This window comes from Sorex araneus, chromosome 4 (assembly GCF_027595985.1).
Source record: "Sorex araneus isolate mSorAra2 chromosome 4, mSorAra2.pri, whole genome shotgun sequence".
Classification (NCBI taxonomy): Eukaryota; Metazoa; Chordata; class Mammalia; order Eulipotyphla; family Soricidae; genus Sorex; species Sorex araneus.
This window is the reverse complement of record NC_073305.1, coordinates 46,934,588-46,962,417: the sequence shown is the minus strand read 5'-3', so window position 1 is coordinate 46,962,417 and position 27,830 is coordinate 46,934,588. Positions and strand designations below refer to the sequence as shown.

The following is a 27,830-nucleotide window of genomic DNA, read 5'->3' as shown; positions in this document are numbered from 1 at the left end:
GCCCGAGTTGAGATGATCCTGGGAAGGGCCAGATGACAGGATCTGCCCTGGTGCAGGCTGGTGTCACCCCAGCACCACAGCTCAATACTCATGGCCCAGTAGAGACAACGGCTGAAGGCCTGGCAGTATAACTAGTGGCCTAGCCCTGCTGGTCTACTTGGCCTGGATCTTTCTCCCAGGGGCTCAAGCCCCACAGTTTTCTGAGAAGCTGTCTCCAAGGGCAGCTCCTGCTCTAGTGACCCCAGCTGCCCCTCTATCATTACACCCTCCTGAGGAATCATACCCTCATGCTTGCCAAGGCTTTTCCTCGGAAATGCATCTGAGGCCAGTAGCCTGAGTCCAGGGAAACTGGCACTGGCTGAGATGTGGCCCAGGGGGCCAAGGGGACACAGACACCTGCGAGGTCAGGGCAATGCTCATGGGGACCCAGGCAAAGGTCAGAAAGCTTTATCCTCACCGATAAAGGGACCCCCACCCTTGCCGGCCCCACTGGGATTCCAGATTCCTCAGGAGTAGCCATGGGGTGAAGCTCTTGGCTCCTCCTCTTGGAAGCCAGAGGTAATCGGGAATCTGAGCAGCTGTGCAAGGACAGGCTCGGGGGACTGGGACCAAGGAGCAGCAGCAGAGCCTCTGCTAAGGTGAAGGCAAGCCCCAGGCACAGTGGGGGCATCACTCAGACCAGGCATGACTCTCCAAAAGCAGAGACCCTCAGTCCCAGGGTCAGTCAGACCCTCAGTCCCATTCCCTGCCCGCAGTCAGTCCTGAGATCAGACCCTGTGCTCAGAGTGGGGTGTGGGAAGCATACCCAGGGCAGCAACAGGTAAGTGGACCCTTGGGGTCAGCTCAGTGCCACACCACCTGAAATGAGGAGCACCCACACGCTTTCCTCCACACTGCATCACGCTGTGTCCCCTCGATCCCCCAGCCTTGCTTAGTCCCAGAAGTACCTTGGTGTGAGGGGTCAGGGAACCCACAAACATATCAACAATACCTTAGATCACCAATTGTCAGTCTCTTGACACTTTATTGTCATAACTCCTAATGTCTCCAAAGCAATTCCACGCATTGAGTCCGGTGCCACCGGCATGGAACTCTCTGATGCGATGGAGCCACACTGGGCTCCTGCAGAGCTCCTGCAGCCGGATCCTGGCTCTTTGCCGCCCCCAGGAGACCTCTGTCCTTGCTTCTACCCACAGGTCTCCTAGAAACGTAAGGGCGCAGTAAATCACAGCGTGACGGGAAATGCCGCAAGCATCTTGGGTTCTGGATGATGCCATCCACCTCCTTCCAAGTTGCATTCCAGGAAGATGAGTCAGCCAGGCACTGCGACAGTCTGGGGCCCTGGCCAGGCATCTGCAGGGTACCCACGCTGCGGCCCAGACCTCTGGATATGCAGGAACCGGGGCCTAAGAGACAGGGACAGAGGGCCAGTTACTGCCTGGGCTCCTGCATCCTGGAGTGGACAGGGAGTAGGCATGACTCACACACTCCAGTCAGCCTGAGCTCATCAGCAAGGATACTGGGTGGGGCAGACACTGGTAGGGCCTCACCTCCCACAAAAGTCCTTGCGCACGGCTACAAGATCAAGGTGCAGGTCAGGCCGGCTCTGAAGCCAACTGTGAACAAGCTCTGGGTGTCTTGGGTCGACTTCTAAGAAGATGCTTCTACACAGGGGAGAGATGAGAGGGGTCTGCTCAGCATGGCAGGGCTGATACCTGGACTCTGGGGGTGCCAAGTTGGAGGAGTGGGAATAGGATGATGGCCAGGACAGGCTCAGGGCACACTGGGAAGGCTGGAGAAGGATGCAGGGATAGACCAGAGAAACCCCCTACATCGTACCCAGAGTCCTTCAGGAGCTGAGGTGCCAGGGCTAGGATGTGGGCAATGACGTCCATGCCATTCTCCCCACCATCCAGGGCTTCCAAGTCTTCATAACTAAAGAAGGACAATGGGAGGGGAGAATCTGGGACGGGTGGCATCCACAAGCTGTGGAGGAGCTGAGCAGTGTCTCCATGAAAGGGACCCCTCGGGAGTGGCAATACAACAGGTAGGGCATTTGTTCAATCCCCACCATCCCATATGGTCCCACGAGAATTGCCAGGAGTTACTTCTGAGTGCAGAGTCAGGAGTAACCCCTGAGCATCACCAGGTGTGATCCAAAAAAGGAACGAAAGAAAAGAGTGGAAGGAAGGAAGGAAGGAAGGAAGGAAGGAAGGAAGGAAGGAAGGAAGGAAGGAAGGAAGGAAGGGAGGGAGGGAGGGAGGGAGGGAGGGAGGGAGGGAGGGAGGGAGGGAGGGAGGGAGGGAGGAAGGGAGGGAGGGAGGGAGGGAGGGAGGGAGGGAGGGAGGGAGGGAGGGAGGGAGGGACCTCAGAAGCTCTGCTCCATATTGCAAACAAATCTGAGTGCCCCAAGAGAGCAGCACCCACCAGGCTATTTCTTGCCCGATAAGGCTGCTCCTGCTCTTGGTCCAGGGAAGGCCCGGAATTGGCCCTGACCACTCCTGAGAGCCTACACCCTGACCCCCACTACTATAGCCTCAGGTGGGGCTCGACACCTCCTGTCTCTGCCCGTTCATGAGCAGAAACAGCCTCCTGGCTCCCCAACTAGGCCCCACTCGACCTTCATCAAGGCAGCTTCCCTTTCTGGGCCTGTCTCCTCTGTAGAACAACCGGCCCATCTGAGTACTTTCTCTGGATTCTGTAAGGTGTCTGCTGTTTTCAAATTGTTGCTAAGTCTGCCCGTGGCCCTGCAAAGCTCTACCACTTTCAGAGGTAGGAGCCAAAGGCTCAGAGAGGTTTCATGGTCATTCAGTGCTCCTGAATAGATGGCTGAAGGAGCCCAAATAGGTCTGTGGAATCCAGAGCAAGCAACTCTCGTCAACCCTGATTCTTGCAGCCTTCCCATCCTCCCCGGCCCCCCCAGTGGTGCAATCTTCCGGGTATACCCATCCCACCAAGTCTTCCAGACCATTCATGGGTCATTCTGGGCTCCCTGGTTCACCCTACCCTGTACCTGTGAATTTCTGGAGCCAGCTGCTCCATATCCTTGTGGAAGACGTAGGGAGGGTTGCTGACGACCAGGTCCAGAGGGCCCAAAGGCAAGAGCTGCATCCAACACCCCTCTGTGGTCAAAGGGAATATACAACAGAGACAGACACAGGGAGGTAGGTGAGAAGTCGCTCTCTGCAAGTCACACCCTCGGCTGGTCTCTGGATGTGGTTGTCCACACACATGAATCAGTGCCTCGCTGGACATGTGTGCTGATACGGCAGGTCTGCAACTGATGTTCTGGCCTCTCCTTTTCTTGTCAAGACCTCCTCAGTAAGCAAGACCCAAAGGGACTGCTACCTCAGGCAGTCCTCCCTGATTGCCGAGGCAAAGCAAGCACCTCTGTCCTCTGCAGCCCCACTGGCCTCAGAGTGAGCATGGGCCGAGCATATGCAGAGCAGGCCTGACTTCTCTGACCTGATTTCCAACATCTCTATTTACAGACCTTGGTCTGTGCCAGGAGCTACTCCAGATTCATCACATTCCTAGGGGGGCCAGGGAGAGCAGCTGAGGCCCAGGGATCCGCAGTCATGTGACAGAATCAAAACTAGAACCAGAACCCTGAAGCAGCCTCGAAAGGCCCCAAGTGAGCCGAGCAGGGCCCAGGCCAGGCAGGAGCTCCAATACTTTGGTCCTAAGGACTTTCTTTAGGCTTCTCTCTAGCAAAAGTAGCTGCTAGAATTACACTTATTTGCCATCCTCAGCAAAGTTTGGTCTGAGACACTGTGTGTGTGTGTGTGTGTGTGTGTGTGTGTGTGTGTGTGTGTGTGTGTGTGTGTGTCTGTATCTGTATGTGTGTCCTCGGCAAAGCTTGGTCTGAGACACTCTCTGTGTGCATGTGCACACGTGTGGCACCTATACCTAGAAACCCCCTCCCCCAAGAGAGGTACCTAAGGTCACATCGAGGGGGATGATCTGAATCCTGTCTTGCAACCGCAGCCTGGAGAGAAGAAAAATGACTGTGAGTGAGGGACAGTACCTACTCTCTGCTACAGGGACTGGCAGTGACCCCTTCCTGGACTGGTGAAATCCGTGAAACCCACCAACTATTCAAAACCCTGCAGGACCATGCCAGGAACCCCAGTTTCTCCACATTCAGGAAAGTGGGTTTGTTGCCGCGTAGGGGGGAAGAGGTCAGGCCCCTGACCCTGCAGGCCCCCAGCCTGCCTACCTCTCAGCATTCTCTCGGGTCAGGCGGATGGCGGCTTCTCCCTTCTCCACGGCAATGACTCGGCTCTGCCCAAGGGCAAAGTGGGATAAGGAGGCGGCCAGGAAGGGCTGGGAGAGCCAGGCCTGAGGCCAAAGCCCTCTTCCAACCTTCTACCAGGAGAAAATGTAAATTCCCAACAGCCTTCCTCTCTGTGGCCAGGGTCTGGCCAGAGAGAAGGGGACACAATTAGAGGCTGTGACCACAGTGGGCCGGAGGCACTCCCAGCAGAGACAGCAGGGAAGGGAAGCAAAGGGCTCACCTGGGGAAGCTGGCTCAGCAGGCTGAGGGCGATGGCTCCTGACCCACAGCCCACCTCCAAGATGAGGGGACCACCTCGGCTTCCCACGGCACAGGCCTGCTGGCTCACCTCCAACACCCATTCGACCAGCTCCTGCAGGGAAGAGGGGTCTGACTCAGAGAGGCGCCCACCTGGTGGCACAGAGAGTCAGTTCCTGTGCTAGTGCCCAAGGACCAGCTAAAGTCAGCCTGACTCGTCTGCCAGGCCCTCCTCATCTGTTTCTCCTAGTTAACTGAGCACAAGTCAAACTAGCCTACTTTGCCAGGATGTGGCAGGGAATAGGGGGCCCACACCCAGGAAGCACTAATCCATGCTGGCCTATAATTCATGATGGCCAAGAATCAAGGGCTTAGTGGCTAGAGAGATAGTACAGTGGGTAGGGCATTTGCCTTGCACATGGCCAACCTAGGTTTGATTCCCAATATCCAATATGATCCCCTGAGTACCACCAGGAGTGATTTCTGAGTGCAAAGCCAGGAATAACCCCTGAGTATTGCTGGGTGTGGCCCCAAAACAACAACAACAAAAAGGATCAGGGGTTTGTATGTTTCAGTTTCCTCAGAACTGAAGTTAGGAGGCCCTTGGGGAAGATCCTAGACTAAAGGGACAGAAAATTCCCTCCATGAATAGGGCAGAATATGGTCCTGCCTGAATCCCATACCTGAAGGGCGTGTGGCACAACAGGCCCACGGAAGGTGGGCATGGAGTGGCAGGTGGTGCCTCATGCATTGCACACACTGTGGCAAAGGCATCAAGGGGGATACTCCCAGACAGTAGCACTTTGTTAACAGAAGGGTCTTGTCTGTCCGCCCACCCCTGGCAGGATCTGTGCATAGAGGCCCGTCAGGGTTAGGGTTGATATTTCCCAACCAGTAGAGCGGTGGGCATCTGAGCAGCCAGGCAGGAGGCCATGAAAGGCCTGAGTAGATCCCTAGAGGCCCCTGGGACCCCAAGTGGGGCAGGCTCCAGAAACCAGAGGTATGATGAGCAAATGCCTAGAGCCTTCCCCTCAACCACACACACACACACACACACACACACACACACACACACACACACACACACACACACACACACACACACACACCTCTGCTCCCTGACTCACACACGCCAGCCCAGCACACACACACACACACACACACACACACATACACACACACCTCTGCTCCCTGACTCACACACCTGACTCACACACGCCAGCCCAGCACACACACACACACACACACACACACACACACACACACATACACACACACCTCTGCTCCCTGACTCACACACCTGACTCACACACGCCAGCCCAGCACACACACACACACACCTCTGCTCCCTGACTCACACACAAAAGCCAGCCCAGCCATTCACTCGTGGCTTCCTCTATGAGTTCAGGGGCTAGGATGGGATTATACCAATCCTTGGGAAAGCCAGGCCCTAACCAATTACAGTGTCACCCACATTACAGAGGCCTCTTGGCTGTTTCCCCAGTGCTGGGCAAGCTCTGGGTGGTTACGGGATGCTACTCTTGAGTCCCAGGTCCCCCAGCCCCCCCAAATCCCCACATCAATTGTCCAAGTGGCTCCAGGCCACTTGGATCCAATTTTTCACCCAAGCTGCTCAGTCCTGAGTCCCCAGAAGAAGCATTTTCTCCTGAGCATCCCACACCGAAGGAGCAAAGCATGCCTGTCCCCAGTGAAACAACTTCTAGGTAGAACTTGGCCTGTGAGTCTAATCCTGTCCAAGCCCCTTCAGCACCAAGCAACTGCCTACAGGTGAGACATGGCTCCAGCCAGAGAAATCTTCTCTCACACTCCCACAGGCTCTGTAACCAGGCACTGGTGGAGACTCCAAGGTGCTGGCCGCAAAGCTGAGCCCACAGGACCGGCACAGAGCTAGCAGTGTAGGCTGCGGCCGAGCCTGTGGTCTCATTGGTGAGGCCGCGTGCTGGGCGGCTGGTGGCCCACTGAGACCTGTCAGGGGTGTGGGCTTCTCTTGGTTTCCTGACCACAAACAGATCTACCCTGACTGCAGAATGACCCCTCAGTCAGCACCAGGGCCAGGCACCTCACGGAGATTCCCACAGTCTCAGACACACACACATAGAGGTGAATGGCCATGGCCATCACGGGCAAGGTACAGAGCTGAGAAATTGGGGCAAACAGCCTCTCCCTTACAGCCCAGACCACAAAAAGGATCATCTTGACAGAAGGAGCCCTCCTGGGGGTGTTGGTAGAGGCCGTTCTTGAAGTTCAAAAGCTTCTGCATCCAGATGTAGGCTGGAGCAATAGCACAGCGGGTAGGGTATTTGCCTTGCACATGGCCAACCCAGGTTCAATTCCCAGCATCCCATACAGTCCCGTCCCATTATGCCAGGAGTAATTCCTGAGTGCATGAGCCAGGAGTAACCCCTGTGCATCACCAGATGTGACCCAAGAAGAAAAAAAAGAAAAAAAGCTTCTGCATCCAGGGAAGAGACTTTCTCAGTCTAAAGCTGTTGGCTTGGAGTCTGGAGAGGGAGGACAGTGGGTAGGGCACTTGCCTTGCACATGGCCAACCCAGGTTCAATCACTAGCATCCTATAATGTCCCCTGAGTACTGCCAGGAGTGATTCCTGAGTGCAGAGCCAGGAGGACCCCTGAGCATCGCTGGCTATGACCCAAATACCGAAAATTAAATAATTAATTGAAATAGAATGAAGAGAAAGATATGGTGTATCAGAAATGGAACTGAATGTAGCTTTTGATCCTGAACTTCTAGGAGTCTCTACAAAGAAGAAAATGAGGGCCAGGATGATGGCTCAAAGGAGTAGAGTACATGCTAGGATTAGATCCCTGCCACCAGCTGCTCCCCCAAGCCCCACTGGAGAGACTCCTCAGCACTGCCCGTGTGGCCTACCTCTCACCCCGCGCACATCCAAAGCAGGAGGGAAGTTTAAGGGTACGTGTGGGCCAAAAACATTGAAAAAAATTAAAAAACTGTGGCTCTTTGGGGGAGGTCGTAGAAAAGCTGGTCAGTCCCAGGGCCCCTCCTCCTGAGGGCCAAGGGAGAAGCCAGCGGGATGCAGAGCTAGAGGAGTATTCAGGAAAGAGGCAAGGAGCAGGCAGCCCAGGCTACCACCTCTGCAGGGCTCCACCCACGTTCAGAGACTAGGTGGAGACCGGCATTTTGAGAACCTTCCCTTCGGATCACCTCTGGCTGGCAGCCCCAGGATGGTGTTTTTGCCTCCTTCAAGCTAGTGTCAGATGAGAGGCTGAGCCTCCCCACCAGGCTGCGAGAAATGGCTCATGCTCTCAAGCTTGGGTTTCCCACTGTACACACGCTGGGACCCAGCCCTGAACGCCCCCAGGGAAAACCCCACTTGCTAGGCCACATGCTGCCTACGGCTTCACACTTCAGCCTTTGTCCCCCACGGTCAGAAACCACCCTCCAATGGGTGAGGCGCTGGGCACCAACGATCCCTCCCCTGCCCCCATTCTCCCCACTCTCTGCCACAGGCCACGTCCTCTCAAGTTCTTGGTAATACTCCCCCTAATGTGGTTTATATTGGGGTGAACCTGGCAAATTCTCAGAAATGCATGTACCATGAAGCAAGAACCAGGCCTCCAACCGCAGCCTCCCCGCTCACAGCAGAGCTGCTCTCCTGGCCCACACCCACCCAGGAAAGGGGGGACCACATAGGAGCCGGAAGACCACACCCACCTCTCAGAACTCCCGAACACGCCCGCTGGTGCCGGGTCAGCTCTGAGGAGACACGAGGTTATCGCGGTTGCTTCCCTCCCATGCCCTACCCTAAGCAGCTCGGTGAGTGACTGCCTGGCCAGAGGTCACACACCCAGGAGAGTGCCAGAGTGGCCTCCCAAGAGCCTGCAGGTGGCAGGCCAGATCCTGCCCTGGGACTCTGCAGCTGGTTTAAACTCATCCCAAACCAGGTGGACAGCGCATGGAAGAATCGGGGTCCTGACCTGGAGCCAACAAGTCCCAGTGCTGGCCCCATGATCCCCACCCACCCTTGATTGCAGCAAGGTCACAGACTGCAGCCCCCTTCCTGGACAGTGAGGTGAGGACCTAGGTCCCTAAATACATGCCAACGAAGTGAGTGGGACCAGAGGGTTTCTTGGTTGAGGGAGAAACAGAAAGTGAGGAGGCGCTCTGGGCCCATGGCTGGAACAGGAACTTGAGGCCAATCTTTCTCTGGAATGCTGCTTTCCAGAAACACCCTTTCTCAGAATCTGGAGCCCTCTGACTTGCCCACTGGTCCTCACCCAGTCCCATCCACTTGTTCTGTCTCCCACCTCTGCTCCGTAGGAGGTCAGGAACTTCAAGAAAGGCTGTGGAAAGCCAGGGTCATGGGGCTTCCGCAAGGTACAGCAGCCTGGGGTCACACATCTCCGAGTCTAGTAACCTGAGGCAACTCCCTGACTGGATCCTGGATCCGAGGGGCCCACCAAGGCACACACTTCCGGATCTGGAAGTCTATCCTTCTCATCATCCAAGTCTGGAGAAGGTTGTGACCTGATTGAGGTCACATGGCTACATTGCCCCCACTGTCTCCTGAGGAGAGCATCTTGGTCTGCCATGAGCCAGCTAGGCCATGGTTCCAGGGGACAGACCCTAGGAAATGCTAGGAACAGGCTGAGCAGTTAGTAGGCAAGACTAGTTGGGGCACGTGAGACCTGGGGTGATACTCTGAAATATGAAGACAATCAAAAAAGACAGAATTTTGGACCAGAGTGATAGTACAGAGGGGAGGTTGTTTGCCTTGCACGCAGCTGACCAGGGTTCAACCCCTGGCATCCCAAGTGGTTCCCGAGTACCACCAGGAATAATTCTTGAGTGCACAGTCAGGTATAACCCCTGAGCATCGCTGGGTGTGACCAAAATAAAACTGAAAAAAAAAAAAAAAAGAAGACAGAATCTGAGAGAATTGGGACCTGAGAAGTAACTCAAGCATCAAGTCTTGAGTAGCTCCTGAGCACCACCAGATGTCAAAATACCTCAAATAAATAAATAAAGACAGCAAGAGACCTCTGCCCTCTTGGCCCCATCTGCATAGCCTGTTAGGAAACATCAGTATGGAAGGGCCCGGCCTCAGTGGGAGCAGTCATGTGGCCCCAGCGCCCCCTGAAGGAAGCCTAGGGGAAGGCAAGTGTTCTGAATCCCTGTACTGATCCCCAATGAGCCTTGTCAAGATTGGCACACCTACCTCTGTTTCTGGGCGAGGGATGAACACTGGGGGTGCCATCTTCAGAGTGAGCCCTTGAAAGTCCCACTCACCGAGGATGTACTGCACAGGCATCCTGCATAGGAAACAGCTGGTTATCAATACTAGAGCCTGGACAGGGCTACACCAAGGGCATCAGGGAAGGTCCTGTCCTCCAGTACTAGACAAGCCCCCGTTCTTCCCTCCTTCCTGTTACCTGGATTCAGCCCTCCTCCCATCTTTTCCTCAACCCAATACTTGGGGCATCTCCTCTCTGATCATGAACTTGGTAGGACTAGGGGGAAGATGGACCCTTGCTCCCCACACAGAACCCTCTGATTTGGCTCATGGATGCTCACCTTTGCAACCGGCGGCTACTCAGCTCCTGAATGCATTGTAACTGCCCAGGCGTCAGGGGCTGGTTGTAAAGTACTGGCTTCAGGCTCTGAAACTAGCCCACAGAGAATGTGAATGGCTGGCTCCCCTGGCCCAAGGGACTGGTCCAACTTTCTTATATGGACACTGCCTGTGGAATCAGCACTTACTTTTTCTGGTTTTGGGTCACACTTGGCAGTGCTCAAGGGACTATATGTGGTGCTGGGCATCAAACCAGGGTTGGCCACATGCAGAAAAGCACTTTAACCCTTGTACTTTCTCTACGACCCGGCCTAAGACATTTCTTTAGAGAAATCTCACCACTCTCAGCCATCTGGGCAGGGCAGAAAAGCCTAGCTGTCTCTCCCCCAGGCCCTCCCTCCCCCCTCTTCCTGTCCTCTTGAAAATACCGCACTTAACTGTTTTGGCTCCGAGGACATGAGCCACGATGTACTCACTGGATTCCCGGGCCTCGGGGACACCTCTCCTTTCGAAGACCGCCGTCCAGTGGTTAACCAGTTCTGTGGCGGTCAATAATCCAGCCACAGGGAGATGGGGTAGCCATGAGCTGAAGCTTTGGGTGCCTCTCCAACTCCCTGGGACATATAGGAGGGCCCGGAGCATTCGGCCCCCAAGATTCATGTCTCAGGGAAAGGCTCCCCTGAGTGCTTAAAGATACCTGAATCTTCCCTGTGATGTGTGGAGAGGACCAGAGACAGACGGGGATGGAGAGGCAACGGGCACTGGCCACGAACCTGGAAGACAGGACACGGAGGACAGCTGAGCTGAATGACCCACTGTCCCCTGATCTGCTGCTGGAGAGATGCACCCTCTGGCTTTACCACCTCCTTTGCTCCATTTTAGGCCCTCGCTTGCTATCTAATTCTTTTTATCCTGAAACTTATTTAGAAAGACGTGAGGGGAGAGAAACAGAGAAGTACTTGCTCAAGACAGAACAGAGGCTTCTCCAAAGTGGAAATAAATAGGCAAAGAAACAGAGACAAATGGGGTATGTGTTCCAGGAAGCACATGGGCTTGAATCTTGGATGTTTATGTTTTCATGATGATCTTAGCTCAGCACTACTGGTGCTGGATCATGGCCCTGGCTGAAGGGGCTGGATAAATCTGTTTGACCCACTCACTGTAAGGAAGACTGGGAAACGAATTTCTGAGTTCCAGTTACCTCAACCATAAAACAGGGGAAATACATCAACCCCATGGTGAGCAATAAATCAGCCCTAGCATGAATATCTAGGACATGGCAGGCAGCTCAACACAGAAGAAACTCAAATACTACCTGCTTTTAACCAATGTTACGAAGTGGAGGAGACTGCCTTCGCCAGGAAGCTTGCTTCTGAGGTTTTACGGAACTCTCACATGCATGCGCAACCCCCCTCACCCTCACCCCATTTAACCAATAATCCTAAATTCAGCAAACACTGCCAACAATTACCGCCACAGAATTCAACCAAAGGTTTTCCATTCCCTTTCCCTTTCACACAGACCAAGGTCCAAACCAGCGTTTATTTGGGGTGCCACATGTTCAGAAGCAAAGGAGGGAGCACCCTGTGCCCAAGTCGCCCGGCCAGGCACTGTCCCACATGCGAACTCAGGTCCTCTGCATTCCAGAAGCAGCGCCCCAGCCTCAAGTCAGGGGTGCTGCTTCCCTGGCGCTGCGCACGCGGCGCCGCCGATAGCCCAGGGCAGGTGGCCTCTTTCCAAGTCCGTTTCCCCATCGAACAAAAAAAGGCAGAGAGGGGTCTCGAGGATACTGAGATCCAGCGGTCCCCTCTCCTCCCCTCCCCGGCTCTAGCACATACCTGCCCGACTGGCTGACCCACCCGCCCAGCGCCCGGGTGGAAAGGCCAGACTCTCGGCTTCCGGCCGTGCGGGAGCACCCTCGGACGCGCGGCTTCCGGAGCCGGCGCGGCTGGGAAACGGCTCGGGCGGAGCCCGCCGCCCGGCTCTAAGGTTCCTTGGGGACACTGACGGCCACGCGGGAGGCCCCTGCCACCTGGGGCTGGGCGGGGCGTGGGGGAAAAGTGGTGAACGCCAGGCTGACCGCACACTAGCGCGGCTGTGCGTGGGCGTGTGCGCGGCTGCCCCGTGGGCATCCAGGACCCAGCAGTCAAGGTGAAGGTCAGCGCGGAGCTGGGCTGCGCGCGGACTTTGGCGTAACCGGAGGGCATGTGGCAGACCCCCGAGGGGGCGTGTCAGCAGCCGGCCAGGGAGCGGTCGCTGAATTGGGGAACGAAGTCCAGGGGCGGGATCTAGTGCAGCCAGAGCGCTGGGCCCAGCCAGTGAGCTGCCAAGGCTGGTCCCAGAGTTGGGGGCAGGTCCAGTTTGGGGGTTGGGACCCAATGCCCGGGATTGGCTCGAGCCAAGGACCGGAGCGGTACTGGAGGGTCAGTCTCTTGACCGCCTCCCTTGCATTTTAGGGTTCGGATTAAAAAGCCTTGACACTCGACGCTGGACACCTGGATTCGAACCTTGACTCTGGTCAACCCAAGACTTCATTCATGTGCCGGTCCTCTGTGGACACCCCCCCCCAACCGGAACCTACTGTTAAATAAATCAGTTTGTTTTTTTAATTTTGGGTTGTTTTTTTTATTTCCAGTTCCTGGCTCTGCGCTCAGGGTCGGGGGACTTGAGGTCCCACGGATTGAAATCGGGTCAGCACCGTGTAAGACTAATAATGCTCGGTTATCTCGCCGGTCCCAACTAGATGGTTCTTGACCATTTAAAACTTTCCTTTTCTCGGGCTCTGGCTCAGACCCGTGGAGCCACAGGAATCTGTATTTGTTAAATAAACAAATTTAACAAATAAATCCTTGTTAACTTTTCCTTGTACCTTGTTGGCTATTCCTACTCCCAGAATCTTCAAAATCTCGTTCGAAAACCGAAGGATTAGAAGGGCTCTGGAAAAAAAAAATAGAAGGGCTCTGGGGGGCTCTCTTCTGAGATGATCGGCCCTGTATGGTTGTTATTATGGGGGGCTAAGGGGGAGATGTATATGTAGGCTTTTAGTGTCAGGGTGCCAATAATAATATCACTCTGATAATAATACAAGTTTCTCTGGCTCCCGATTTTTCCGAACCCGCATAAAGATGCTCCTATTCCTGCCTGGTGTCATTGTCGATTTGTCAAAACTCCCACAGCAGAACTCCATCTGGACGGGAAGGCGACATTCAGGGACTGGGGGCGTTTTTCTTTAAGTCACAAAACCTGGAGAGCGTCGAGCCAGAGCTCATGCAGGCTCAAGGACTCCCAGTCTAGTGCTCTCCCCAAGTCTCCTCTTTCCTCTGAGTTTTGGCAGGACAAATCTGTCTCGGGGGAGGTGGAGTCCCGGCAGGGCCTGCCTACCTACGGCGTGAGTGGCCCACTCGATTTCAGCGTAGAGCGATGGATGAGAAGGGGTGGTCCCCAAGAGCCGGGACCCAACGCGGCGCTTATGCTAAGGGCGGAGCCAGATCCAAGCGACAAGCGAGCGGACCAATGTCGGGCGCACTCGGTGCCTGACAGCCAATCGGAAGCCGGGGACGCGGAGCGGGCGGAGAGGCGAGGCTCTGTTGCAAAGCGGACCCGCGAGGTTGCACGCCTCGACCCCACCCCCGTGGTGGGTCCTGACCGGGAACGCCTGGGACTCGCTAGCCGCTGCCGGCAGTGAGTGGTTAGCGGGCCAGGTCCCGGCTCGGCGCACGCCGGGAGAGCGAAGCACCGGTCGGACCCGCCGCCCCCACCGCGGGCCTGGCTGGTTGCCACCACCCCTAGCCTCTCCGCCTGAGCTCGGCGCCCCAGAGAGGATTAAGTAAGTGCTGAGGTCGCTGCTTCTTTGCAAGAACAGAGGAATAGCGGAGGTGGGATGGGGATTGGGGCTCGGAGGACACAGGGACCTGGTGGAGAACGGTAGGCGGGATCTGGGAGGTCGCAGTTCAATAATTCCCTCTCATCCAGATCCTGAGACAGTCCCAGAAAGTGATGAGGAGGGTGTTTTCTCTGCTTTGGATGGTGAAGTAAACAGAGCACCCGAGAGCGCGTTAAGGGTCTGGCCCAAGGTCAGTGACAGAGCCAAGACTCCTTACATGCCCATAACACCGGACTCCTGAACTGCGCCTCGGCTGGCCAAAGAGAGAGAGAGGGCAGAGATGGATGAGCCGCTCTCCTTCTTGTCCCTCCGCCGGCCTTGCACCCCAGGACGGGTGCACTGTGGGTCTGCCTACACCTCACACACATGCACCTGCACTGGGCCACCCCCCTTTGACCATGAGCTGGCAAGGGGAGGCATGTGTGCAGACATGGGCCATGTAGCACCTCCTGTCCCTAACTCAGCCCTTCTGTCACCTGACAGGTCCCTCCGGTGCTGTCTTCCCCAGGGGTCCCCGGTTTGGGAAAGCCTAAGCCACACTCTGAGCTTGCAGTCTCCCCACCTTCTTCTGCTCCCACAGAAGGAGGGAAGAGGGGAGGGCTGAACCACCTACACACACACACACACACACACACACACACACACACACAGAGTGGATGGGGGAGGGAGTGCTCAGTTGAGTCTCCAGGGGACTGTTTCATTCTGTGACCCTGTGAGAGAGCTGTTCTTACTATCCCCTCCTAAGACCCAGGAAAACCAACTCAGAGAGGTACAGACTTCCCCGAGGGGAGTCCGGGTTAGTGGTTGAATGGGACTTCAAGGACAGGCCCTGTGACTCTTCGGCTAGTATTACCCTCCAGGAAAGGAAATACCTCCAGTATTTTTCCTCTAAGCAGGAGGTGAGTGTTGCATATCGAAGGGAGTGAGGTGTTAGGGGGCACTGGGAGTGGAGGGCACAGGCATTATAAAGGGAAGAGACTTTTCCCTTCCAAGTGTTCCAGGTTTGATTGCTGTGATCCTCTTGTCCACAAAGAGGTGGCAGGTTTCATTTCCATGCTTCTAAATTCCCAGGTCCCCTGAATTTGCTTTTGCCTTCAAATTTGTTTCCTTGTTTCCTTCAAAGCTTAGAGAGTCTAATTCATCCCAGAGTCCCTATCCTCAGCCTGATGGCTTTTCTTCTTTCTTTTCCAGAAACTATTTTCCAAGGAGGTGGCCACCTGCCCAGGTAGGAGGGACCTTGCTGAGATAGTCCTGATGTCAGGAGTGAGTAGACAGGTTGACTGACCCCAGGCTGTCCCTTGGCCGTGCATTCCCTGTGTCAGCATGAACTCCAGGATCCCATCTGGCCGGGACTGGTTCAGCAGTCACCCACCCACGCCTGAGTCTGACCTGGAACCTCCCACTGATGGGCCAACCTCTGAGACCACCACCCTCAGTCCAGAAACTACCAGCTTTAATGACACCAGAGTCCCTGATGTGGATGGAGGCCCTGGAGGTGTGGCCACAATGCTTCTGTCCTTTGGGATCATCACGGTGATTGGCCTGGCCGTAGCCATGGTGAGAGATGGGGTTGAGAGAGTGATCTTGGGGGGCAGGGGCAGATTGGGCATTTAGAGGACAGAACCAGGTGGCAGTTGTCTGTTAACAGTTGGGCAATTCTCCCTTCCCCAGGGATTTGGCTTTTGTGGTGGAAGAGAAACTGCCCTCGGTTAAAAGCACCAGAGAAAGTTCCGAGGAATTTGTGGCATTTTGAGCTGGGTCACAAAGGCCACATAGGAGTAGGGGAAGAGGGAGTGCCATGTGGATAGCTTGGATGGCAAAAGTTTGGAGGCAAACTGATTTCCATGTGCAGCAAGCAGGAGAGTGAGGCAAGGGAGTCTGGGGAGTGTAGTAAGAATAGAGACCAGAAGAAGTTGGGATCATTTGTGGGGAGTCTAGGTAGATTGCCCCAGGTATGGTAGGCAGTGGTCATTCATTTGCTCACTTGGCAATTATTTACTGGGCACCTGTTCTGGGCCAAACCTAGTGACCTCAGGGATGGGGGAGACAAAGTCCGGTGCTGGGCTGTTGTGGAGAAGGGGGACAGACAAACCAGAGGTGCCCAGGAAAGCCATGGGGACTGGGCGGGGGGCTGAGGCAGAGGCCTTCTTAGGTGGTGTTAGCACTGAGACCTCAGGGAGACAGCCCGGCCCCAGCTCACGAGAAGGGCAGGGGTAGAGGTAAATAGGGGTAGGGGCTGTAAGTCCCTAATTGTGGCTATGGTGTGTCCAGATTTGGGGATCACTGTCCCTGAAGTGATGGGCTGTCCTGTAGGATGATACATAAACACTCAGAGGTCCCTCAGATTGTGCCACCTGAGACAAAGAGCAGGGAGCACACAGTCTAGGGCCCTCACAGCTTTGATATCCAAGATCATAGAATGTTGCATGAACACAAAGGGACAAGCTGGTCCCTCCAAAACCTGGCTGGAGCTGCGGGTAAGCTAGTGTTGCCATATGGGCCCTGCAGGCTCGGGATTGTGGCCAGGGAACAGCTGCTGGCCAGGTTGTGGCACAGAGTGAAACCAGGGCCTGAGCACTGTCCTGCAGTGAGGGTGGGCCCTCTGTGAGGGGGTCCCTATAGCACTCTGTGGCAGTTACACACACTACGACACTCCCAACCTCAGGGGCAACGCAGGCCCTAGAATCTGCCCATGTGACCCACTAAAAGATTTTTGTCTTGGGAACTTGGAACAAGATTTTAGCTTCTGGAACTCTTTTACTATTCAATCTGGAGGCAGATGACTCTCACCAAAAGCAGAATGGTGGAGAGATTATGGCGGTTATAGTGGTAGTGGGGCCAGAGCAGGAGGGGGCAAGGAACAGCTTCTGGACACCAGGCACAGGTCCAGAGTTGCTCCCTGGAGCTGCTGCCCCTCGCCTCCAGCCCAACCCTTGTTGAATTGTGCTGGGTGCAAGGAGGCACACCTCAGTGCTGGGCTGTGAGCATCACACCAGGGTGAGGGGATGGGCAGGAGTCCTGGAGGAGATGGGACTGCAGCTGGACAGTGAAAGATAGGAAAAATTTTAGAAAAAAGGGTGGATAGCCAGGGATAAAAATGATAGAGCATGGGCTGGAGCAATAGAACAACGGGTAAGGCGTTTGCCTTGCACGCGGCCGACCTGGGTTCGATTCCCAGCATCCCATATGGTCCCCTGAGCACCGCCAGGAGTGATTCCTGAGTGCAGAGCCAGGAGTAACCCCTGTGCATCGCCGGGTGTGACCAAAAAAAAGCAAAAAAAAAAAATGATAGAGCACTTGCCTTGTATGTATGAGGTCCTATCCCTAATTCTCAGTAATGAGTGCGCATGTGTGCTTGCGCGCACGCGCACACACACACATACACAGAGGCACAGGCACACACACACACACACACACACACACACACGATGTGTCTGTAGGGGTTTGTTAGTGTCAGAAAACTCTGCAAAGGAAGTAGCAAGGATGAGGGATGGAAATTGGGCAGAGGTTCCGGCCTCTCTTAAAGGTTCTTCTGTATCAAAGGCCACAGGCAAGGAGAGGTTTGGGGCCATTGAGGGGCTGGGGAGTGTGGCCACTGGGTCTGGAGCCACTGGCCCAGGCTGGAGCATCTAGAGCAGAAGGCCCAAAGCGCCACTGCATCCCGCTCAGCAGAGAACGAAGGTCGCCACCTGCACGTGGTGCCTGGAACAGAGAGCAGTGAGAAGCACCTCAGTTTCTTCCCAGGCCTTGTTTCCCAGGGAGTGAGAGCAGGATGGGCATTGAGTGCCTAGTGACCAGGGTGTTCACTAGGGGTGTTGGCACCACTCAGAGCTGAGATGGCATGCTCCTGGCGGCAGGGAGCAGGAGGGAAAAGTCCTGGAGCTCTGCCCAGGGGCCAGTGTCCTCTCCCTGTTCTCCCTCTCTCCATGCTTCCTGCTGCAGCCCCAGCCCTTGCTTCCTGGCTCTTTCCTCAGGCTGCTATGCCTTTCTCTTCCCAGCTGCGCGAAGGGGGCAAGACACAGGAACATCCGAGGTTCCTTCTGCATCAGGGTTTTGGATTTGCCTTCCTCCCCAGCCTCTGTACGCTGAGGCCATCTGCCTCCCTCTGAAGTCGGGGAGCAGATTTCTGGCTCTGAGAGCCCTGTGCTGGAGTGTGCCTCTTCCTGTGCCCGGCTTTGGGCCTGGAGAGAGCTAAGTGGTCCGGAGGTCTTTGTTTCTCGCTTCTTCCCTGAGGAGGCCAGGGCAGGTGCTGAGCAAGGGAGTCTTTTGTCATTATTGACAAGAGGTGTGTCCCACCAGCCCCAGGCCAGCACTGACCGTGTGGCCCTCCTCCATGGCATTTCCTGGCTGTGCTCGGGGAAACTCCTGGTTCTGCACTCAGGAATCACTACTGGCAGTGCTCAGGGGACTTTAGGGGGCGCAGAGTGCCAAGGATCGAACCGGGGTCAGTTGTATGCAAGGCAAGCGCTTTACACACTGTACTATCGCTCCAGCCCCCATTCATGGGCCTTCTTGAGGTCAGGCCCTCCCCACCTAACATCAGAGGAAAGCACAGATGCAGGTGGTGTGTGTCCCTGGGATTTTTCTGACGATATGCAGTCTCTGGGGATCCCATGACTTAGCCTGGGCTGACGAGGGCCTCCCTTCCTGGGTCTTTGACGTTGCTCCTTCTCTTGCAGGTCTTGTACATCAGGAAGAAGAGGAGGTAACTCCCAGCTGCCGCTCAAAACTTGGCTCCAGGCAGCTCTGGGCTGAACTCCAGGAAAGGGGGGGTTGGGAGGGGAGTGTTGGGGCGGGAAAGGAGATTCCTCCACCATCAGGGGCCCCCTGTCTGGTCAGGGAGTCAGAGAGGCTTCTACCCACTGAGGTTTGGGGTGACTGTTGCCCTCAGGCAGCATTGAACCCCCATTTCTGGCTGCCCCGGCCCCCACCCTCACCCCCTCCAGGCTGTACCTCTCACAGGTCTACCCCAGGCAGTCCCTGGGGCCCTGCAGATGACAGCGCCAGAGTGTGACGCCCTCTCTGGTCCCCAGGGAACTCTTCCTCCCATCTAAGGGTAGAGCTGGAACAATGGAGACAAACAATGTCTTTCACTAAATTCAGGGGAGACCCAGGCCCCCTGTACCCACAGTGGTTGTGTTCTCTGGCTCAGCCAGACCTCCAGGGCTGTGGGGGGGAAAGGCTTGCCCAGCTTCCATAGCCCCTGTGTGTCCCCAGGTTGGAGAAGCTCCGCCACCAGCTCATGCCCATGTACAACTTTGACCCCACGGAGGAACAAGATGAACTGGAGCAGGAGCTGCTGGAGCATGGGCGGGACGCAGCCTCCGTGCAGGCCCTGCAGGGCAAGGTAAGTGCTGACCAGCCGCAACCCCTCCTCCCCAGCCTTGCCCCGCAGCAGGCCGGAGGCTCTTCCACCCCAGGCTCCCTCCTTTCCCCTGTGGCCAGGGGGTGGCAGCTCTCGATTGGTTCAGAGATGTGGAGTTGCTCATTGGCCCCTGGGAGAGCCACTGTGTGCGGCCCTGGAGTTTGGCAACCCAGACAGGCTCTCCCCTGCTCACCGGTGACTTCAGAAGTCTGCTGGCTTCCTGGGCCATGGATTTCTTGTTTGTAAGTGACAGACGAGCCAGAGAAATAGTGCAAGGGGTAACATGCTGCCACCCCTGGTTGAAACCCCCAGCATATGGTCTTCTGAGCTCCACCAGGACTATTCCCTGAGCACAGAGCCAGGAGCAAGCCCTGAGCACTGCTGGGTATGGCCCAGAAACAAACAAAAAAAAAAAAAAGAAAAGAAAAAGAAAATATAAGTGAATAATTTTTGCTCTGTATTCCCCCCATACACTGGTGAGGCAAACAGGTGAGGACTTAATGGTAAGATTACTGGGGATTAAGACCTCAGGCTGGAGCTATAGCATAGTGGGTAAGGCCTTGCACACGGCTGACCCGGGTTTGATTCCTCTGCCCCTTTCGGAGAGCCCAGCAAGCTACTGAGAATATCTCCCCCGCACAGCAGAGCCTGGCAAGCTACCCATATGCCAAAAACAGTAACAACAAGTCTCACAATGGAGACGTTATTAGTGCCCGCTCGAGCAAATCAATGAGCAACAGGATGACAGTGATACAATGAAGACCTCGGGTCCTCAGTTGAGGGTCAATAGTTTGAGCAGTTTGAGATTGGGTTAAATTTGGGGATGGGGCACCTTTAAGTAGTCTGTTGGGTCCCTAGTCATAGATAGATCCCAAGCAGGTGGAGACCCCACCCAAACTTGTTTCCTGAGTCGAAAAGGCAGATGGTCCATGTGGCCATTCTCTCAGGCCCTGTGGCCCCCACCTGAGACCCCCTAAGAGCCAGAGCACCGTGAAGAGGCCTGGCTGCCTGTGGATTGCCCCTTTACACCTGTCCTTGCCTTGATGCACAGGTGCGGCGCGGGGGGCGGGGGCAGGACCTACAGGGGCAGAACTAAGAGTCTGGACTCAGGAAGAGTCCAGCCAGTTGTCCAGAGAGCTGCTGGCTATGCCGCCAGTTCTGTGTAACTGGCTCAGAGGCTGCACCCCCACCCCCACCCAGTGTCACTCAGGAAGTCAGGCTGAGAACCTTGGCCCTGCCAGCCCAGGGAACTATGGACCGTTTGAGAGTAGTTTTTTTTTTTTGTGCACCTCCCCACTGCATGATTAACCGGCATAGGGGTTCACAGGGTGAGTGCCAAGCACGGGCGGTGGGGTGGGGGTGGGGTACCACGGGGAGGAGCCATCTGTCTATGCTGCGCTTGCAGGGATAGAATTCCAGGCAGAAGGCATGGTGAGTGCCAGGCACAAGCCTGCACCCGGAGGCGGGATGGGAGTGAGGCGCAGCCTTAGTCAAGGGCCCTGACGCCCTCGCCTCTCTGTCCGCAGGTCCCGCGCCCCTCTCAGGGCCCAGTGCAGAGGCCCAGCCGGCTGGTATTCACCGACGTAGCCAACGCCATCCACGCCTGAGTGACCCCGATGAGGACGCGGCGCCTGCAGTGCCCAGATCTCCCACTCCACGACTGTTAAGACCTTCTGGTGGGACTTGCCCCGCTGAAGCCCCAGCTATTCCTGGGCCTGCAGCCAACGCTCCGGCTCTGCGAGAGGCCCCTGAGCAGGCCAGGCCTCTCTGTGCTTGGATCTGAGGTCCCTGGAGAGAGGCCGTCCCTTGGGTCAGCAGGTCAGAGAGGTGCTGCTACATCATCTCCTGCCCAGACCCCTCAAATCAGGGTCTGCTCCTCTGATGTGGCAGAGAAGGGGGGAGGGAAGGAGCGTCCCCTAGTCAAGGGGAGATGCTTTGGGGATCAGTAGCTTCCCCTGGAGAGGCCACAGGCGGCACGTGTCTCAGAGCCAGGGTAAGGTGACACCTGGGAGAGGCCCTGGGATGCAGGTGAAATGCCTCAGGGCTAGGGCCCCGGAAGAGGGGTGTCGGTCCCCAGGGGCCATCTCTATCACAGAGCACCCTAGGGGTATCCCAGCCATTCTCCCTGGCACGGGGTTCTGAGGAGGGAGGAGAGGGGCAGCAGGGGTGAGTGACGCAGCCCCCAGATCTAACAAGCCTCATTCACCAATGTGCAAAAGTGGGCCCAGCCAGAGGGCCAGAGAGCGGGCTGCCTGGGCAGTATGGGGTAGACCACCCTACCCTCCGTGTCCAGGGGAGGGCACGAGTACCACCCAGGCATCTGTTTGCTCTGGTAACCTGCTTCTGAAATCAGGTTCCTGTTTTGGTCTACTTGTGGATTTGGGGCAGGGGGAGAGGCTGCTATAGGAGGGTGGTGGTCCAGGGCTGTGAGTCAGAGGGAACTTAATGACCATCTGAAGCCAGGTGAGGACAGCCTCCTAGAAACAGGCCTGAGCACCCCAGGCTGTTCTTTGGTCCACCCAGCCTACCTCCAGCCCCCACCCTCTCACCCTCAGGCTTCTGACAGTCCGTGGCGTCTGGGCAAGCCTTGGGCCAAGTGCCAGAAGGGGGCGTTTTTTCTCCTGGGCCTGCTGGCACACTAGAACCTGCTCAGAAGTACCCCCAGCCTAGCTCGTGCCGGTGGATGGCAGGGCTGGAGGGGGCACGGAGGCGGCCTGTGTGGATCTTCTGTTGGCAAATGCCACATGTCAGGATGTGAGGGCACAGGAGGCCCGTGCAGTGAAGGTTTTGGATTTATTCCTTCCTCTGGATGCTATAAATACGTTAGCACTTGAGCCGACTGGAGGGCTGTGGGTAATTTAGGATGCACAGAAGCTGTAATTTAGCTCGCAACATCTCCAAGTGAGCACATTAAAGATGTAATTAAGATGTTTACACGAAGAGAACGTGAGCCTGTGACACACGGGGCGCGAAATCCCAGAGGGGGGCGGCCCGGTGAGGGGCTGGGGGAGGCACCCCAGCTCTGAGGCGGCCGTCCAGCTGGTTTCCTTCCATCTCACCAATGACACGCCTCTGCCCCAAGTCTCAGGTCACACCAGGACCTCAGTCCAAAGGGTGAGATGGGCTGGAGAGGGCCTTGGGCAAAGGTGAGGGTCTCCAAGTACCTGTTGGTCCCCCAACTAGAGTCAAAAAGTAGGGTCAGGCTGGGGAGGGAGTCCAGTGGTTCGAGTGTTTGCCTTGCATGCAGCTCTACCCTGGTATCCCATATGGCTCCCTGGGTACCTCCAGGAGTGATCCCTGAATGCAGAGCCAGGAGTAAGCCCCGTGCACAGCAGGTATACGCACCCCCCCCCCGCAAAAAACAAACAAACACAGGGTCTGTCAGTGACAACCCTGGATTTCTGATGGGCACAGGGTGAGGAGGAGATAGATATAAGTGGGTTGTAAGGCACCATATGCCACCCAAGAATGTGAGTCGCAGAAGACCCTGTGTCTGGGGTGCCCTAACATAAACCTCGCATCCTGGGAATAGGGTCCCAGGAGGATCCTGTCCACATCCTCTCCCACTGCTAGCCCCTTGAGGCCGCTGTGTGGGGGTGCAGGGATGCGGGGCCGCATCCTGCTCTCTTGTTCCCTTTTCCTGTCCACTCTGTTCTTCGTCTTTCCCAGTCATGGAGGAAAACCAAATCCCCTGCAAGTGTCCAGGTCTTCTACAGAGTGCTGAGCCCATGACTACTGGGGTGAAAGCTTCCAGTTGAGTCCTTGTGATGGCTTGGTGGACAGCCCAGAAGTCTCTGCATCCTCAGCCAAGCAGAGAGAGAGAGAGAGAGAGAGAGAGAGAGAGGGAGGGAGGGAGGGAGGGAGGGAGGGAGGGAGGGAGGGAGGGAGGGAGGGAGGGAGGGAGGGAGGGGGAGAGAGAGAGGAAGGAGAGAAGGAGAGGGGGAGAGTGGGAGAGAGAACAAAGAGAGTTGCTTACTGCCACTTCTGCTCCAGATGTTTAAAGGGGCTTAAAGGGGCTTCCTGTGCAGCCCCTCCACCCCTACCCAGTGTGTACCCAATAGTGAAACCCTAGGGAGCAGCAGTCTAGCTCCAGCTGGGATTGATTAGCAGTGCCTGGTATGAGGGTGAACAGATGGGAGCCCTCAAAGCAGGCCGTCCTTGGGTCTGGAAGTGAAGTGTCACCTCTGGCTGAGTGGCCTGGCTACAGGCAGACAGTGGGGTGGCTTCAGAACACAAAGGACTGTTCTGATGGGATCTAGTCAGGAACTCCAGCAGAGCAGTCTGGATGATCTCAAATCACTTCCAGAAACTTCTCTGAACCCCACAGATGCAGGCCTATCAGTGATACTTCCATTCTTGATGGGGTCGGGTGGGGCTGGAGAGAAAGTACAGCGGATAGAGCACTTGCCTTGCACACAGCTGACCTGGGTTTAATTCCTGGCACCCCAGATGGTCCCCCAAGCTCCACCAGGAGTGAACCCTGAGTACAGAACCAGGAGTAAACCCTGAGCACTTCAGGGTGTGAACCCCTTCCCCCCACACACAAAAAGATGTGAGAAGAATGCGCGAAAGTATAAATGCTGTCATTGTCTATGTGTTTGTGTCTGTCCACGTTACCCAAAAGAAGGTGGAGTCTAGGGGTTCCAGAGGCCAGGGACAGGCACCCCACTCTACCATGTCCATGTGCACCCCTCAATAGACCTTGGTGTGGAGGGCCTTGTTTTAGGAGGCGTTTGAGAGAGGTCCCCTAAACTACTGGTCTGGCATCCCCAGCCCCCGGCTCTGAGGTCTCAGGGTGGAGGAGGGCATCTGTTCGCGGGGATCTTTAGCAAGACTGATTTGAAAGTGCTGAGAAATGAGCAAGAGTGAGAGAGGCGGCGAGACAGTGGAGAGCCCTTACCAGCAGCCACGCAGCACGAGACGAGGTTGCCATCCCAGCTGGGCCTGAACTGAGCCTCACTCTCACCCCACCCAGAGCCCCGGACAGCGGCCCCTCCCCACCCCTCTTGGATTCTGCAGGATGTAGGTTGAGGCATGTGTCTTGACTTTGCAGGGGTTCCTGGACACCCGCACATCTTCTTTTTCTTTTTTGGGTCACACCCGGCGATGCTCTGGGGTTACTCCTGGCTCTGCACTCAGGAATCACTCCTGGCGGTGCTCAGGGGACCATATGGGATGCTGGGAATCGAACCTGGGTCGGCCGCGTACAAGGCAAATGCCTTACCCGCTGTGCTATCGCTCCAGCCCACCGCACATCTTCAAGAACTAGCAGAAGGGCAGCTGGAGGAGAACAAAAAAGCGGGTGCAGTTGTGACCAGGGAAGTGAGCTGTAGGGGGTGCCTGGGGCGGTGGGTTTGGGAAGAGACACGTCCCAGCTGGGGAGCATGTGGGGCCCAGGAGGGGCTGCTTCTAGGGCTTCCCTCAGAGTTCTATGGGAGGACTCTTCCCTCCCTCTCAGCTGAAACTGGAAAGAAGAGCCGGATAATACATTGGGAAGGCACTTGCCTTTCAGGTGATGATCCTGAATTTGACCCCTGGCAACCCACTTCTGAATCCCACCAGGAGTGACCCGTGAGCACAGAGCCAGGAGTAAGTCCTGAGCACCACCAGGTGTAGCCCCAAAACCAAAAGAAGCAAAAAAGCAACAAACAAAAACTCCTACTGAACAGTCTTCCAACTTTCAATGGCGGACTGTGCTGCCACCTACTGGCAGCTATAGGCACTGCCACGATTGTGCCACCCTGAGCCTAGTCATCTATTTGGTGATCACGGAGGTCTTGGACCCATCCCCAGATTCTTTGCCTACATTCAGCTTCTCCCCATATAGCAAGGATAACCTCTCCTTCAAATGACAGACCTTGGCCTGGGGGTTACCTGGCAAGACCAGAGCTAGGGTGAGGGTGGGGGAGCTAAGGTTGTACATGCTGGGCTCTGAGACGCCGTACTCACACCAGCCACATGGGAGCACCCCCTCCCCCACACCAGTTGCATGGGAGCACCTCCTTAGATGTATGCGCAGGAGCCTCAACCCTCAGTCAAGTCCTGGTCCTGCTCCTTGGGCCCCTCTTGACCAGGGCCCAGCAGGCAGGCACTGAGCGCCAGGATGGGAGGCCCTGGAGGGCCCTGGAGGGCTAAGCACTAAGGGCATGAGCCGAGCCGTGTCCTGAGCTCACTGGAGACATTCATTACCAGGGAGAAGTGGAGAACAGCAGATAATCAAAGACTTAAGGGACTTTTCAGTGGCTCAAAAACAGGTCAATATGGAGACACTGAAGCCCCAGATGAGCGAGGAGGGTGGGATTGTGGCTCTAAATCCCTGCCGTGGCTGAGACCCTGACTGTAAACCTGCCAGGGCACCTGCAGACAGAATAAGCCCCTCTGACTTCCCTGAAAGTCCAAAGAACAGGCACTGGTTTGCTCACAGCTACACGTGGAGAAGTTGAGGCACGGGGCTGTCCAACACGCAGCCTGCAGCAGGGCTTGGTCTGACCCCCTGTGGGTGCAGAGCGCACACCTGAGACCCCCACAGAAGGAAAGACCGTGCCTGCGCCCCTCACCACCATGCATCTTCTCACACTTCTCCTCCCCAAGGGCTTCCCAGCTCTCCTGCAAACACCTGGCTGGGTTCTGGAGTTGAGGGGTACCCAGATGGGGCTGGGCCTGGAAGAGTCCCGTCCTCCGGGAATGCCAGGACACATTCCCCAGGAATGATAAGAGGGTCTAGAATTCAGAGGAACCGTCGCTGCTGACTGGGGCCAAGACAGGGCCTCCCTGGCTCTGGACCCCATGTTGGGTTTGGACATGAGGTAATGAGACATTTCAGCTGGGCGGGGGACAGAGGGGTAAAGCTTGGTGGGCTTCTTCACAGTTGAACACGGACACAGAGCTCTCACCAGGGACCCCTGACAACATGCAGGGCCTCCCCTGGTCAAGGCCAGACCCACGTCATACCCTGTTGTCCCGGCTGAGCACCCTCTTGTGTTCTGTGCCCGTGTGGGGCTGGAGGAGAAGCCAGACACTGTCCTGTAAAAACCACCAGGCCAACGAGAGGCTGAATGGTTCCCGGGGAGACCATGCATCCTCCCGTGCTGCCTCTAGAGGGCCTCCGAGGCTGAGCACTTTTCCCTGGAGGAGAGAGCCCCGCCAGGGCGCTCAGTTCTGAATCATTCCCCATGTGACCGCCTGGGGGCGATGCAGGCCCGGATAGGGGGGCAGGGCAAGGCTTGGGAGGAGCCCCAAGGGAAATTTGACCTTGATGCCTTTTCCCACAGCCTGGAGAAGCTGAGACTGGATGACTGGTGCCCCCAGAAAGCTAGTTCCTCCCTGCTGGGAACCCCCAGAGCAGAGCCCAGTGGTGCCGTGGGTGCTCAGGGCTGTCTCGGGATGGAGGCTCGCTGACAGGTTCTGCCAGCCTGGGAGAGAAGCGAGGTCACACGGAGAGGCAGTGTCAAGGGGTGCTGCTATTTGTGCATGGACTGTGGAGATCACACAGGGCCCTTCTTAGGGGGTCTCAGCTGTGGGCTGCCCGCTGGGATCTAGACAGCCTCTCCCAGTAGGAGATAAAGACTGAACCCCAAGGCCCAGCTCAACACAGTAGCCCTGGAGGGTGTTTGGAGACCAGAGAGCACCAGATACAGGCTCCTTAGCCCCACTGGCAGTGTCCTCGGGCAGGGAGAGAGACCCCCACTGCATCCAGACAGGGCTGGAGGTCAGCAAGGGAGACTGGGGCTTCCACAGCTCCCCTGACACAACCTACTCTGGGCCATCTTCAAAGCTGCTCAGGGACCACCACGGAAATGTCTGGCCCTCTCTTTCCCTGGAGCCCAGGAAGTTAGTGAGCAAGTGTTTCTTCCTCCCCATCAAGGAGGTCCCTCCTTTCCAGTACTCTCACAGATCCACTGCTGCTCCACCTACCGTGAGGATCCACCAGGTGAGAGGCTTGTCCTCTGTCACACAGGCTGCAAACCGCCCCTCCCTTGGACTGCTCAGGGGGCTCTTCACCAGCCGCCCTTTTCCCTGCACCCCTCAGAGCAGGGCCACTCAGGTCCCCCTCCTTTAACTCCTGTATCCCCTGAGCTCCTGCACGAGCGAATGCAGTGGATGGGACATTTGCTGTCACCAGCAGCCAAGCTATGTGGCTGGGAGGGCTGGGGCGGCACCTTCTCCCCAGAACCATCTCCCACTTGCACAGCGTGGCTGGGCTGGGCGCTGGGAGCAGCTGGGAGCAGCCTGGCCACAAGAGAGAGGGAGGGAGGGAAAAAGGAGGGAGGGAGGGAGGGAGGGAGGGAGAAGGAAAAGGAGGAGGGGGAGGAGCAACTAATCCCAACCAGGGCTGCTGGTCCAGAAAATCCTCCTTAAATACCCTGGAGTAACAGACCCTCCTAGATGCTCCCTGCTGAACACTCTCTCTCTCTCTCTCTCTCTCTCTCTCTCTCTCTCTCTCTCTCTCTGTCTCTTTCTTTTTTTTTTTTTTTT

At 56.3% G+C, this 27,830-nt stretch overlaps 2 protein-coding genes across 5 annotated transcripts; one reads left to right on the top strand and one right to left on the bottom strand.

Moving 5' to 3' along the window:
* Window positions 1-1,004: 1,004 nt before the first annotated feature.
* Window positions 1,005-12,013, bottom strand: HEMK1 (HemK methyltransferase family member 1). 4 transcript variants are annotated; one of them, XM_055135554.1, is made up of 12 exons: window positions 11,946-11,999; window positions 10,805-10,880; window positions 10,546-10,721; window positions 10,110-10,201; window positions 9,754-9,847; window positions 4,518-4,649; window positions 4,220-4,284; window positions 3,939-3,988; window positions 3,014-3,122; window positions 1,840-1,935; window positions 1,551-1,664; window positions 1,005-1,406 (listed from the first exon to the last, which is right to left on the bottom strand). In XM_055135554.1, exons 5-12 carry the CDS (start codon window positions 9,844-9,846, stop codon window positions 1,313-1,315), a joined length of 753 nt encoding a protein of 250 aa, XP_054991529.1. In that variant the 5' UTR covers window position 9,847; window positions 10,110-10,201; window positions 10,546-10,721; window positions 10,805-10,880; window positions 11,946-11,999; the 3' UTR covers window positions 1,005-1,312. The 4 variants fall into 4 exon arrangements, with proteins under 4 accessions (XP_054991529.1, XP_004615172.1, XP_054991527.1 ...); XM_004615115.2 differs by having other exon boundaries at window positions 10,546-10,880; window positions 11,946-12,013; XM_055135552.1 differs by having other exon boundaries at window positions 10,110-10,195; window positions 10,546-10,880; window positions 11,946-12,013.
* Window positions 12,014-13,684: 1,671 nt separating this feature from the next.
* C4H3orf18 (chromosome 4 C3orf18 homolog) lies at window positions 13,685-22,289 on the top strand. The gene is made up of 5 exons (XM_004615212.2): window positions 13,685-13,933; window positions 15,182-15,547; window positions 18,670-18,695; window positions 19,208-19,337; window positions 20,882-22,289. Exons 2-5 carry the CDS (start codon window positions 15,314-15,316, stop codon window positions 20,960-20,962), a joined length of 471 nt encoding a protein of 156 aa, XP_004615269.2. The 5' UTR covers window positions 13,685-13,933; window positions 15,182-15,313; the 3' UTR covers window positions 20,963-22,289.
* The last annotated feature ends 5,541 nt before the right edge of the window (window positions 22,290-27,830 follow it).